This window comes from Bacillus rossius, chromosome 1, assembly GCF_032445375.1.
Source record: "Bacillus rossius redtenbacheri isolate Brsri chromosome 1, Brsri_v3, whole genome shotgun sequence".
In the NCBI taxonomy this organism is placed as follows: Eukaryota; Metazoa; Arthropoda; class Insecta; order Phasmatodea; family Bacillidae; genus Bacillus; species Bacillus rossius.
In genome coordinates, this window is record NC_086330.1 from 7,688,218 (window position 1) to 7,701,140 (window position 12,923).

At 51.9% G+C, this 12,923-nt stretch overlaps 1 protein-coding gene across 1 annotated transcript in view; it reads right to left on the reverse strand.

The window, feature by feature from the left end:
• Positions 1 to 12,923, reverse strand: part of LOC134531645 (facilitated trehalose transporter Tret1-2 homolog) — a 36,921-nt gene that overhangs the window by 11,584 nt on the left and 12,414 nt on the right. Inside the window, exon 3 of the mRNA XM_063367414.1 lies at positions 6,731 to 6,993. Within this exon, the coding sequence (XP_063223484.1) occupies positions 6,731 to 6,993 (263 nt within the window). The remainder of the gene's footprint in view (positions 1 to 6,730; positions 6,994 to 12,923) is intronic.

The following is a 12,923-nucleotide window of genomic DNA, read 5'->3' on the forward strand; positions in this document are numbered from 1 at the left end:
CATTTGCACGAAAACAACTGTACCACAACAACCCATTATTGGTATCAACAAGAAGGCCTGAATATAGATCAAGATGACGGATAGAAAATGTGCATGCGCAATGTAGCCCTTTGAGTGGAAACCTCTTTGCTTCTATGCGAGATGGACATTCTGAGAGAATAACTGGAAAATAAATAAGAGCTCAAGAAAGAAGGGCCGTGCATATGTACAACAAAAAGAAGAAAGCAATAGTAACAGTCCAACCAACGTCGGAACATAAGACAGAGACACATACATATGAAGATCATAAAGAGGACAACAATGATACAACACTAACCCAGGACGAACAACCAAAAGTTCACGTCAAGATCAATCATGAACCATCATATACATGGAGAGGAGACCCAGCTCCAGTGTACCACCAGCTCGAGTACGACCTAAGAATGGAAAGATTGGACGAAAAAGACATTCAGAGTACAGCCATTGCTGAAGTGGTACGCAGTATGGAAGGAGGAGGGGAAAATAAACTTTCCGAATATGCCATTGCAAGATAAACACCTTTTTGCAAGAAATAATATTCCGTTGGACATCCAGAAATTAAAATGCCTCCTGAAAGCAAACTTCGAGAGACTGGGAATCCCTCTAGACTTTGAAGAACTAAAAAAGCAAGCTGAAAGGACCTACGGCCGTTTTGTGTTTGACCACACAAAACCCTTTACAGGTTACAAACTTGTGAAGAGGGAGTGAAGGCCTTGAAGCAGACAAGCTTATCACAACACCACGGACAAGACAAGCAACCAAGGAGGAGAAGGAGAAGCACAAGAAGTTTTAAAACAAGACTGGAGAGACTACTATCTTACCTGAGAACTGAATGTTTTATCATTGAAGACAAGAAAAGAATTTTATCGAGGACGAAACACGAATGTTATAGAAGAAAACCTGAACAATTATTTACTACCATTGTTACAAACCGTTATTTTTTGCTAAAAGATTAAAAAGAGCGCCGACAAAACCATGGAGCACTGCTATTTTCATGCTATTGAAACCAATTTCGTCAAAAAATCGTCATATTGTCTCAAAACTGAGCGCGTTCCGAAGAATCTGTTATTTTTATACGCTCGTTAAGTAGTTAATGAGGAAAAAAATAGTAAACATATTCCTAATTCTTTATAACAAACCAATATTTATACATATTTTTTCGCTCTCCATAGTAGCGCATATTCCCTTGTCTGTCTGACCTTGAGACGTCAGAGCTAGCCTCGGCAACCGCATTCCTTCCAGGGATCTTCCCATCAGACATGGATAGTAATAGTAATTGATGCCTACTCAAAGTACCCTGAGTTCAGTCAGTTAACAAGTCTCACATCAGGTCTCGTAGTGGGGCACTACAAAGCTATAATTGCGAAACATGGGATACCAGAGGTACTTTATAGCGACAATGGGCCACAGTTTTCTTCACAAGAGTTTAAGGGGTTTGCACACAACTGGGACTTTTCACATAAGACATCTAGTCCTATGTACCCACAGTCCAATGTACTTGTGGAAAGGTATGTGCAAACAGTGAAAAATATGCTCAAAAAGGCAGTGAAGGACCGTAGAGATGTGATGCTGGCGCTCTTAGAATACAGAAACACACCGGTCGACAGTCACCGGCTCAGAGGTTGTTTGGTAGACGACTAAGGGTATTAATGTCACACTCAGCGGACATGCTTCGGCCACAGCAACAGCCAGACATACACCAGGACTTACTGGACAAACAACAAAATCAGGAAAAATATTATAACAGGGGAACAATGAAGCTAGAGGCACTGGCGGTAGGGACCAATGTAGGAGTTAGATGTGGTGATGCATGGAAAAGGGACAATATTTTCAGAACTCTCGATAGACCCAGGGGTTACCGGGTGTGTCTAGAGAATGGGTATGAAGTTGAAAGGAACCGAAGGCTGGCTGGCAGCCTGGTGGGAAACTACAAAAGTCGCCCCCGAAACAACCAGTGGACATCCAACCAATGCGGACAGCAATGTCCAAGCCCCCAACCCCCTGCATGGTAGACTCTTTTCTTCTCTGTCCAACTATTCTTCCAGATCCATCCTCCTGTCTCCCGTAAGCTTACTTCTTGATTTTAATGCATGAAATTTTTGCATCCAGCATGTCAGAGCCCGGGGTTTTCCCTGTGTCTATGCAGGTTTTACTTGGGCTCAACTTATCTAGTTTTAGTCTAGTATAGTCAGTGAGGGGAGTTAGTCATGGCTGGCCAATCCCCCTCCTAGCTACCTCTCCTGCATGGTTCATAACCTGCATGCTTAGAGGCTTATAGGCTTCGGCCTGAGATGCACTTAGAGTCTTTCCTAACCCAGACCCCTCCCAAACACACTTAGTTATCATTAGAGACCTGCAAAATTCGCGGATTCAATTCGTGATATGCTACAATTCAAATAATTATACCTTAGCGCTGCTTCTGCACTTGGTTTACTGTTAATCTGGAGTAATAAAGGCCAATTAGAGACCCTCGCTCAATGAAGTATCGAATCACAGACACTCGGTCGATATGACACAAGTCAGCAGCCAATGAACAGGTGGCATTTTCCCGAGTGTGTAGAGTGTAGTAGAGTCTATCCTGGAGGTCATAGAATCCGCGAATTTTGCAGGTCTCTAGTTATTAGTTAGGTTAGGAAAAAAATAGTTTTTCGCCGCCAAGGAGATAGCTTAATATAACCAAAAAAACGTATTAACTAAAAAACTTTTAATGAGAACCTCTATTCCGATTTGTTATTTGCTGGAAGTTAAGGGTCCGCCCAACAGATAGAGACACGTGGTTTCAGTTCCCACTGCGAGAGTCGCACGCCGAGAGGGACGCGACTCACGCAGAAGCCGGCGAGCACGTCCAGCGCCCAGCCCAGCAGGTAGGGCGCGGCGAGCAGGTGGCAGAGAGGGACGCCACTCACGCGGAAGCCGGCGAGCGCGACCAGCGCCCAGCCCAGAAGGTAGCACGCGGCGAGCGGGGAGCAGAGAGGGACGCCACTCACGCGGAAGCCGGTGAGCGCGACCAGCGCCCAGCCCAGCAGGTAGGGCGCGGCGAGCGGGGAGCGGAGAGGGACACCACTCACGCGGAAGCCGGCGAGCGCGACCAGCGCCCAGCCCAGCAGGTAGGGCGCGGCGAGCAGGTGGCAGAGAGGGACGTGAATCACGCGGAAGCCGGCGAGCATGACCAGCGCCCAGCCCAGCAGGTAGGACATGGCGAGCGAAGAGCGGAGAGGGACGCCACTCACGCGGAAGCCGGCGAGCGTGACCAGCGCCCAGCCCAGAAGGTAGGGCGCGGCGAGCGGGGAGCGGAGAGGGACGCCACTCACGCGGAAGCCGGCGAGCGCGACCAGCGCCCAGCCCAGCAGGTAGGGCGCGGCGAGCGAGGAGCAGAGAGGGACGCCACTCACGCGGAAACCGGCGTGCGCGACCAGCGCTCAGCCCAGCAGGTAGGGCGCGGCGAGCAGGTGGCAGAGAGGGACGTGACTCAAGCGGAAGCCGGCGAGCGCGACCAGCGCCCAGCCCAGCAGGTAGGACGCGGCGAGCGAGGAGCGGAGAGGGATGCCACTCACGCGGAAGCTGGCGAGCGCGACCAGCGCCCAGCCCAGCAGGTAGGGCGCGGCGAGCGGGGAGCGGAGAGGGACGCCACTCATGCGGAAGCCGGCGAGCGCGACCAGCGCCCAGCCCAGCAGGTAGGGCGCGGCGAGCGGGGAGCGGAGAGGGACGCCACTCACGCGGAAGCCGGCGAGCGCGACCAGCGCCCAGCCCAGCAGGTAGGGCGCGGCGAGCGGGGAGCGGAGAGGGACGCCACTCACGCGGAAGCCGGCGAGCGCGACCAGCGCCCAGCCCAGCAGGTAGGGCGCGGCGAGCGGGGAGCGGAGAGGGACGCCACACACGCGGAAGCCGGCGTGCGCGACCAGCGCCCAGCCCAGCAGGTAGGGCGCGGCGAGCGGGGAGCGGAGAGGGACGCCACTCACGCGGAAGCCGGCGAGCGCGACCAGCGCCCAGCCCAGCAGGTAGGGCGCGGCGAGCGGGGAGCGGAGAGGGACGCCACTCACGCGGAAGCCGGCGAGCGCGACCAGCGCCCAGCCCAGAAGGTAGGGCGCGGCGAGCGGGGAGCGGAGAGTGACGCCACTCACGCGGAAGCCGGTGAGCGCGACCAGTGCCCAGCCCAGCAGGTAGGGCGCGGCGAGCGGGGAGCGGAGAGGGACGCCACACACGCGGAAGCCGGCGTGCGCGACCAGCGCCCAGCCCAGCAGGTAGGGCGCGGCGAGCAGGTGGCAGAGAGGGACGTGACTCACGCGGAAGCCGGCGAGCGCGACAGGCGCCCAGCCCAGCAGGTAGGACATGGCGAGCGAGGAGCGGAGAGGGACGCCACTCACGCGGAAGCCGGCGAACGCGACCAGCGCCCAGCCCAGCAGGTAGGGCGCGGCGAGCGGGGAGCGAAGAGGGACGCCACTCACGCGGAAGCCGGCGAGCGCGACCAGCGCCCAGCCCAGAAGGTAGGGCGCGGCGAGCAGGGAGCTGAGAGGGACACCACTCACGCGGAAGCCGGCGAGCGCGACCAGCGCCCAGCCCAGCAGGTAGGGCGCGGCGAGCGGGGAGCGGAGAGGGACGCCACTCACGCGGAAGCCGGTGTGCGCGACCAGCGCCCAGCCCAGCAGGTAGGGTGCGGCGAGCAGGTGGCAGAGAGGGACGTGACTCACACGGAAGCCGGCGAGCGCGACCAGCGCCCAGCCCAGCAGGTAGGACATGGCGAGCGAGGAGCGGAGAGGGACGCCACTCACGCGGAAGCCGGCGAGCGCGACCAGCGCCCAGCCCAGAAGGTAGGGCGCGGCGAGCGGGTAGCGGAGAGGGACGCCACTCACGCGGAAGCCGGTGAGCGCGACCAGCGCCCAGCCCAGCAGGTAGGGCGCGGCGAGCGGGGAGCGGAGAGGGACGCCACACACGCGGAAGCCGGCGTGCGCGACCAGCGCCCAGCCCAGCAGGTAGGGCGCGGCGAGCAGGTGGCAGAGAGGGACGTGACTCACGCGGAAGCCGGCGAGTGCGACCAGCGCCCAGCCCAGCAGGTAGGACATGGCGAGCGAGGAGCGGAGAGGGACGCCACTCACGCGGAAGCCGGCGAACGCGACCAGCGCCCAGCCCAGCAGGTAGGGCGCGGCGAGCGGGGAGCGAAGAGGGACGCCACTCACGCGGAAGCCGGCGAGCGCGACCAGCGCCCAGCCCAGAAGGTAGGGCGCGGCGAGCAGGGAGCTGAGAGGGACACCACTCACGCGGAAGCCGGCGAGCGCGACCAGCGCCCAGCCCAGCAGGTAGGGCGCGGCGAGCGGGGAGCGGAGAGGGACGCCACTCACGCGGAAGCCGGTGTGCGCGACCAGCGCCCAGCCCAGCAGGTAGGGTGCGGCGAGCAGGTGGCAGAGAGGGACGTGACTCACACGGAAGCCGGCGAGCGCGACCAGCGCCCAGCCCAGCAGGTAGGACATGGCGAGCGAGGAGCGGAGAGGGACGCCACTCACGCGGAAGCCGGCGAGCGCGACCAGCGCCCAGCCCAGAAGGTAGGGCGCGGCGAGCGGGTAGCGGAGAGGGACGCCACTCACGCGGAAGCCGGTGAGCGCGACCAGCGCCCAGCCCAGCAGGTAGGGCGCGGCGAGCGGGGAGCGGAGAGGGACGCCACACACGCGGAAGCCGGCGTGCGCGACCAGCGCCCAGCCCAGCAGGTAGGGCGCGGCGAGCAGGTGGCAGAGAGGGACGTGACTCACGCGGAAGCCGGCGAGTGCGACCAGCGCCCAGCCCAGCAGGTAGGACATGGCGAGCGAGGAGCGGAGAGGAACGCCACTCACGCGGAAGCCGGCGAGCGCGACCAGCGCCCAGCCCAGAAGGTAGGGCGCGGCGAGCGGGGAGCGGAGAGGGACGCCACTCACGCGGAAGCCGGCGAGCGCGACCAGCGCCCAGCCCAGCAGGTAGGGCGCGGCGAGCGGGGAGCGGAGAGGGAGGCCACTCACGCGGAAGCCGGCGTGCGTGACCAGCGCCCAGCCCAGCAGGTAGGGCGCGGCGAGCAGGTGGCAGAGAGGGACGTGACTCACACGGAAGCCGGCGAGCGCGACCAGAGCCCAGCCCAGCAGGTAGGACGCGGCGAGCGAGGAGCGGAGAGGGACGCCACTCACGCGGAAGCCGGCGAGCGCGACCAGCGCCCAGCCCAGAAGGTAGGGCGCGGCGAGCGGGGAGCGGAGAGGGACGCCACTCATGCGGAAGCCGGCGAGCGCGACCAGCGCCCAGCCCAGCAGGTAGGGCGCGGCGAGCGGGGAGAGGAGAGGGACGCGACTCAATCGGAAGCCGGCGAGTTCGACCAGCGCCCAGCCCAGCAGGTAGGACGCGGCGTGCGGGGAGCGGAGAGGGATGCCACTCACGCGGAAGCCGGCGTGCGCGACCAGCGCCCAGCCCAGCAGGTAGGACGTGGCGAGCGAGGAGCGGAGAGGGACGCACTCACGCGGAAGCCGGCGAGCGCGACCAGCGCCCAGCCCAGCAGGTAGGACGCGGCGAGCAGGGAGCGGAGAGGGACGCCAGTCACGCAGAAGCCGGCGAGCGCGACCAGCGCCCAGCCCAGCAGGTAGGGCGCGGCGAGCGGGGAGCGGAGAGGGACGCCACTCACGCGGAAGCCGGCGAGCGCTACCAGCGCCCAGCCCAGTAGGTAGGGCGCGGCGAGCGGGGTGCGGAGAGGGACGCCACTCACGCGGAAGCCGGCGAGCGCGACCAGCGCCCAGCCCAGCAGGTAGGGCGCGGCGAGCAGCAGCAGGAGGTTGCGACGGCCCAGGATGTCGGCGAGGCGTCCGGCGCACAGAGACCCCGCCACGGCGCCCAACGGCGTCGCGGCGCCCACCCACGAGGCCTGCTCGCCGCTCAGCCCCGCCGAGGTGTTGTCCCCTCGCCGCAGGTGCGGCAGGCCGGGGGAGGCCCAGCTCAGCACGGTGCCCGTGCACAGCATCGTCAGCGACCCTGCAAGCCGCGTCCACCAGCACATAGGGACCGAAACAACAGGAGGGGGCAAGGGTATTTTGCCCCCCCCCCTCTGAAACCTTGAAGTGGGGGCAAACTGGGGCAAAGAAAGTGCTGTGTAATCAATTTTTAGATAGTAAAACTGCTTAAATAGCACCATTTTCGACCTTGATTTACAAATTCTCCCGGGCGAGGATCCCCGGACCACCCGTTTTAATAGGGGGGATCGATGATTCTTTATAAAAAGGTATATTGCCCCACCTCCCTTTGGAATTTTAGTTGTTGCGCCCCTGACCAGCACATCACTAGAGACTGGAAATATTCGCTATTTCGATGACCTATAGGATGGACTCCACAGAACCCTACATACTCAGGCAAATGCCACCTCCACATTGGCTACTGACTGGTGGGACCTGTCAAACTGGGACGCTTGCGATTCGATACTTTTTTGGTTGAATGTTTTCCATTGGCTCAAAGTCCTTCAGATAAACTGTAAGCCAATCAAAGAAGCAATATAAAGGTACAGTTGTTTGGATTCTAGCGTATCGTGAAATGAATCCGCGAATTTTTCCGGTCTCTATACATCACTAATCTCTCAGGTCAGCGCATTTCGAGAACCAGATATAATTTTTGAAATGATGGCCATATATTTATATATATATATATGTGTGTGTGTGTGTGTGTGTGTGTTTGTGTGTGTTTTTGTGTGTGTGAATTGATATCAATTATCTTACATAATTTTTTCATGTCGTATTATTCTCTGCAACAAAAACATACAATACTGGTGTGTCTGATGGACCGAAACACTATTATCTTAAATTAGTATTTAACTAAACATAAAAATTTATATATAAATCTAAAAAATAATTTTCCTAAAGCAATATACAGATTAAAAATTTAAATTAATATTTTCGTATTCTCTGCTGACGACTTATTTAACATATATAGGCCCTACCTATGACTGCTTACCCCATATTGATTTTGTTGACCAGTATTACATTCTGAACGGTTCTGCAGAATTCCATGGGGTTTGTATTATCGGCTATATATTTTCACTGTGGAGACCTTAATGTGCAGGAATAGTCGATACAGTGTAAAGTTAAAAAAAAAAAAAAATTTAAATAATGGCTTGAAACCAAAAAATAAACTAACGCGAAGGAAAAAATAATGTGTATACAATTATTAAAATCACACTAGGAAAACGTTATAGTGACCACATCTTAGAACTAAATGTATTTCAATGATTATGTTTTACAATAGCATAAAATGAGCTTGTGACTGAAAGGCGTGTCGCGTACCGCCCCCGAGCAGAGAAAACATGGGGACATCCCACAAGCTTGACCGGTCGCTGATCGAAGCAGGTTCGCGCTGGTAACGCTGGCGCAGGTAACCCGCGTTCAATGTGCGGCACCCCTAGATCTCTCTGTCCTCTCGCGTGGCCCCGTCGTAGTCGGTCGTAGCCGTCAACCAGCTACGACAAGCGGGACTCGCGCTCCCGTGGGCTCGGTTTCCAGTCCGACCTATTATTACACGCGCATATCTGTTTCTGTACGTTAAACGACCTCGCTATCTACGGGACGTCAGCCCTTGCAGCTTCAAATGTAATCATTTCAACCGGAATTACGTGCCTGTTTAAGTGCTAAACGTAAACAACAACGGCGTTCCATTGTTTTTATTTAAACCATAAGATTCATACAAAGATTTTTTTTCCTTACCTAAACACGAAATTCCTTTGGAAAGCAGTTACGAAGAAATAAATTGCAATACAACAAAAATATTGTAAATTTGTACAGCACATTGGCAAAGGTTTTTTTATATATGATATACATTTTTTGTAAAAATATCTTCTCACACTTACGAATGTCGACATTTTTTTTATGTTTTATTCGGGCACAATTTTTTTTAAATCATGAATAATCAATTATAAAACAAAAATGAAAATTCAAATAGAAAATTGAATACATCATGTAATAGTGTGTAGTTATGCTTGGCCGGCAAATCTTTACAAGCGTGTTAATGTTTGATTTCGTACGTACTTTCAACCAGTTTAGTTCGTTTACTCTTCGAAAACTTGCTGCAAAGTGTTCGCACAATAGAGTAACAGGCGATTTGCCTAAAGGCGGTTTGCCTAAACATGAATTCGTTACGGCGATTTGCCTAAAGTCATTATACCTAAAGGCGTTTTCCCTAACGTCAAATTGCCTAACGGCTATTTGCCTAAAGGCGATTTACCTAAAGACGATTTGCCTAACGGCGTTTTCCCTAACGGAGTTCTGTCTGACGGCGTTTTCCCTAACGGCGTTTTGCCTAAAATGTTACTATGATGACAAAACCTCGTTTTGCCTAACGGCGTTTTGCCTAACGGCGTTTTGCCTAACTACGATTTGGCCAATGGCGTTTTGCCTGTCGGTGTTTTGACTAACGGCGTTATGCCTAACGCCTTTTTGTCTAACGGCGTTTTGCCTAACTCCTATTTGACCAACGGCGATTTTCCTAATGGCGTTTTGCCTAAAATTAGGCAAAACGCCTTTAGGCAAAACGACACACAATAGCCACTTGTGAGATAAATTCTTCCACCATCACATTTTACTTGCAGAACAAAGTTTTTTTTTCGTTCTACAGGTGCCAAAGCAACGTATTTAGCTTTAAACACACATTCGTGGTCTAGTGTGACTAATACGTGACTATTCGCCCGCGTGACAAACAGTTATTTCGTCGTGGTGCGTAATGTACCTGCCTGTTAATTATTACCAGACTACAACACCCGTTCCAGGACATTCTCTAGTTGTCCAATCATGGACGTGTGCGTATATAACTCCGCACGCCAGTCTACGGCAAGCAATTACGTCCGGTACACAAGGAACATAGTTAAGTATACTCAGTCCACTACAAAGTTACCATATAAGTTAAAAGTCACCGAAATAAATGTCGTAACCACGTCTAGTGTTTGTTTACCCACGAGTCCTCACACGGAATCGCACATACATTCCTGTTATCCAATTTTTTTGTACCTGGGGTCGTGTTTAGTCACTAATCTCAGCACTAAGTATTAATTAAATGCAACGATCGCTTGTTTTTTTACACTCATCCTCGTTATGTTTGTTAATGAAACCGATTTTGACGTGACGTCTAATAAATCGATGAACACCGGCTGCACGCACGAAAAAGTGTCCCGTAACGCACATTGTCCCGTTACGCTGTATCTCGTTACGCTCATTGTACGCTTGCGCCGCATCTATCTCTCTTCCACTCGATTGGAACAACCATCGATTTGACTTTTTCGGGGCGCATTAAACTTGAAACACTCCCATCAGTAGTATAGGATAGCCGGTCCGAGCACAGGCCTCAGGCGGTGGATTGAAGATTGTCGGTCCGCCATCTTGGATTCTGACGTCACGGCGTCCATCTTGGATTGTGACGTCACGGCGTCCATCTTGGTTAAGCATAACGGGACACAGCGTAACGGGACACAGCATAACTGGATAAGTAGATCACGACGGCCATTTTGGATCCGCCATCTTGGATCCGCCATTTTGGATGACGTCATTGTGTTCTAGAAAATTCCGGTGATGTGTTTTCCGCCATTTTGAATGATGATGTCACAGTTGCAATTTTCGTTATGGCCGCCATCTTTAACTTTTTTTATTATTCGATTTTAACGATTTTTTTTTTAAATTTATAAAAAAAATTAAATAATAAAATTTTAATAAAATACTTATAAAAATTGTACTTTTTCGACACGGAGCTCGGAGTCCTCGGTTCGAACCCGACAGAGGCAAAAAAAATAAAAAATGGCGACCGATCCTTCCCCCTAGGTGACTGCTGGCAGACTGACCCCCACCACTTTTACCAATGCATATACGAACTTAAACCCCCCCCCCTTTTTTTTAATTTATTATTTTTCATCGTAATAACCTCCCCCCACCACTACTCTTGTATTTTTCCACTCCCTCCCCCACCACTACTCTTGTATTTTTCCACTCCCTCCCCCACCACTACTCTTGTATTTTTCCATTCCCACCCCTACCCTCCTCCCCACCCCTTTTTTAATTTATTATTTTTTTCTCGCACACGACGCTCCGCCCCTCCCCCACCACCCTCTTATAATTTATTATTTTCTCTTTTCAATGTACCTCTACAAAAATAAATAAAAAAACCTTATAAGGTTTTAGATGATAAAGTATGTATTAAAAAATTGTACTTTTCGTCTACTCGTCACGAAGAAGGTACTCGGTAGGGGAGAGGAGGAATTGAGGTAAAAACTAATGTATATATGTATGTACGATTACATAGAAAAAAAAAATTTAAGTTTGTGTTTTATCATAATAATAAATCCTCGAGTCACTATACTCAATTGTTTTTTTAAATATAATCTTTGAAACTTTATACCTGGAAAAAAATTATACATCTTTATACTTGTAAAAAAATTAATTCTTTATGACTTTATACTTATAAAGAAAATTAATTCGTTATAACCTTATACTTGGAATAAACCTTTTCATTTCGTCTTTATAGTTAAAAATATTAAAAGTTACTCTTAATAAAATAATTTTTGTAATATATTGTTAGCAAGCGGCGACCAGCACACGTGTCCTGGAAGAGGACATCTGGTCTGTGCCCCCCAGCGCCGTGTCCCACGGTCCGACGAGCGGCATGGAGGGGGAAGTTGCACCTGCATGGGGCAGGTGTGAGGAGAGATCATATTTCTGCAAAGTAAGATCTCCACCACCCCACCCTGCCACCACCACCGCCCCCCCCCCCACCACCGCCACAGGCGCTGTGGAGGGGGTAAAAGCCACGACAGTCGTCCAACGTCTTTCGGCCGGAGCGGTTGCGCTTCTTGTACGCTCCCCGCATGGCTCATATATACACGTACAGAAATTAAAAAAAAAATACAATTTATTACATACAAAGATTTATTTACACACAAAATATGTTTTACACACAAGTTGTTACACAAACTCATTGTTTTAAAATATCCTTTTCATCAATCCACGAGTCAAACTCTGGTCCATGATGCAACCATCGTATTAAGGCCTTACCCTTCTTACGCCGTAACACTTTTTCAACGAGAAAAGTATCTGGATATTTAGTTTTCATAATCTCTTCTCCATAAAACGCCCCTGTTATACGTTTTCCTTTCAGATCCTCGAGAAAATAAGTACGCGGATACGTATTTTTTATTCTACATACACGAACTAGTTCACCAGTCCAATTCCCCTTGTAAGGTCTGTGAAAAATTCCGCGATTTTCCGAAATCCGCACAATGTCGCCGATATTCGCTTTCTTCTTTCGCGGATCTAGTATATTCGTCTTGGAGTACACAGTTCGAAGCAGTCGATTGTCCTTTACGTCCTTCGGCTTCATTTCCGTTGTAGAATGCACAGTAGAATTGTATTCTCGCACGAGTTTAGGAAGTAAACTCAGCCACTTGTAATTACCGTTCGCTGTAAAATTCCTATACAGTTTATTCTTCATCGTACGAATCACACGTTCTGCCATTGATGCTTTGACACCGCTAAACGTAGAATAATGCGTAATGTCAAACTTTTTCATCAGTGCCTTGAATGATGCATTGTAGAATTCTTTCCCGTCGTCCGTCTGCAGTAACGAAGGTCTTCGTTTATGCTTCAAAATATTCGCCATGGCACTCGTAACTTCCACGGCGGTTTTCCGTTTTAAGGGTCTAGCCCACAGGAACTTTGAATAGGTGTCTATGACTATGAGAATGTACCTGTAGCCCTTGTTCACACGTGAATATTCGCACATTTCGAGCAGATCAGACTGCCAATTGTCGTCCAATCCTTCGATTTTGATTTTTCGACGCGGATAATTACGTCTTGCGGGTTTATGCAACTCGCCCGCAATGGCAAACTTTGACATGATAACTATTCAATATAACCCGCTTCCCGTAATTCTTCAAGTATGGA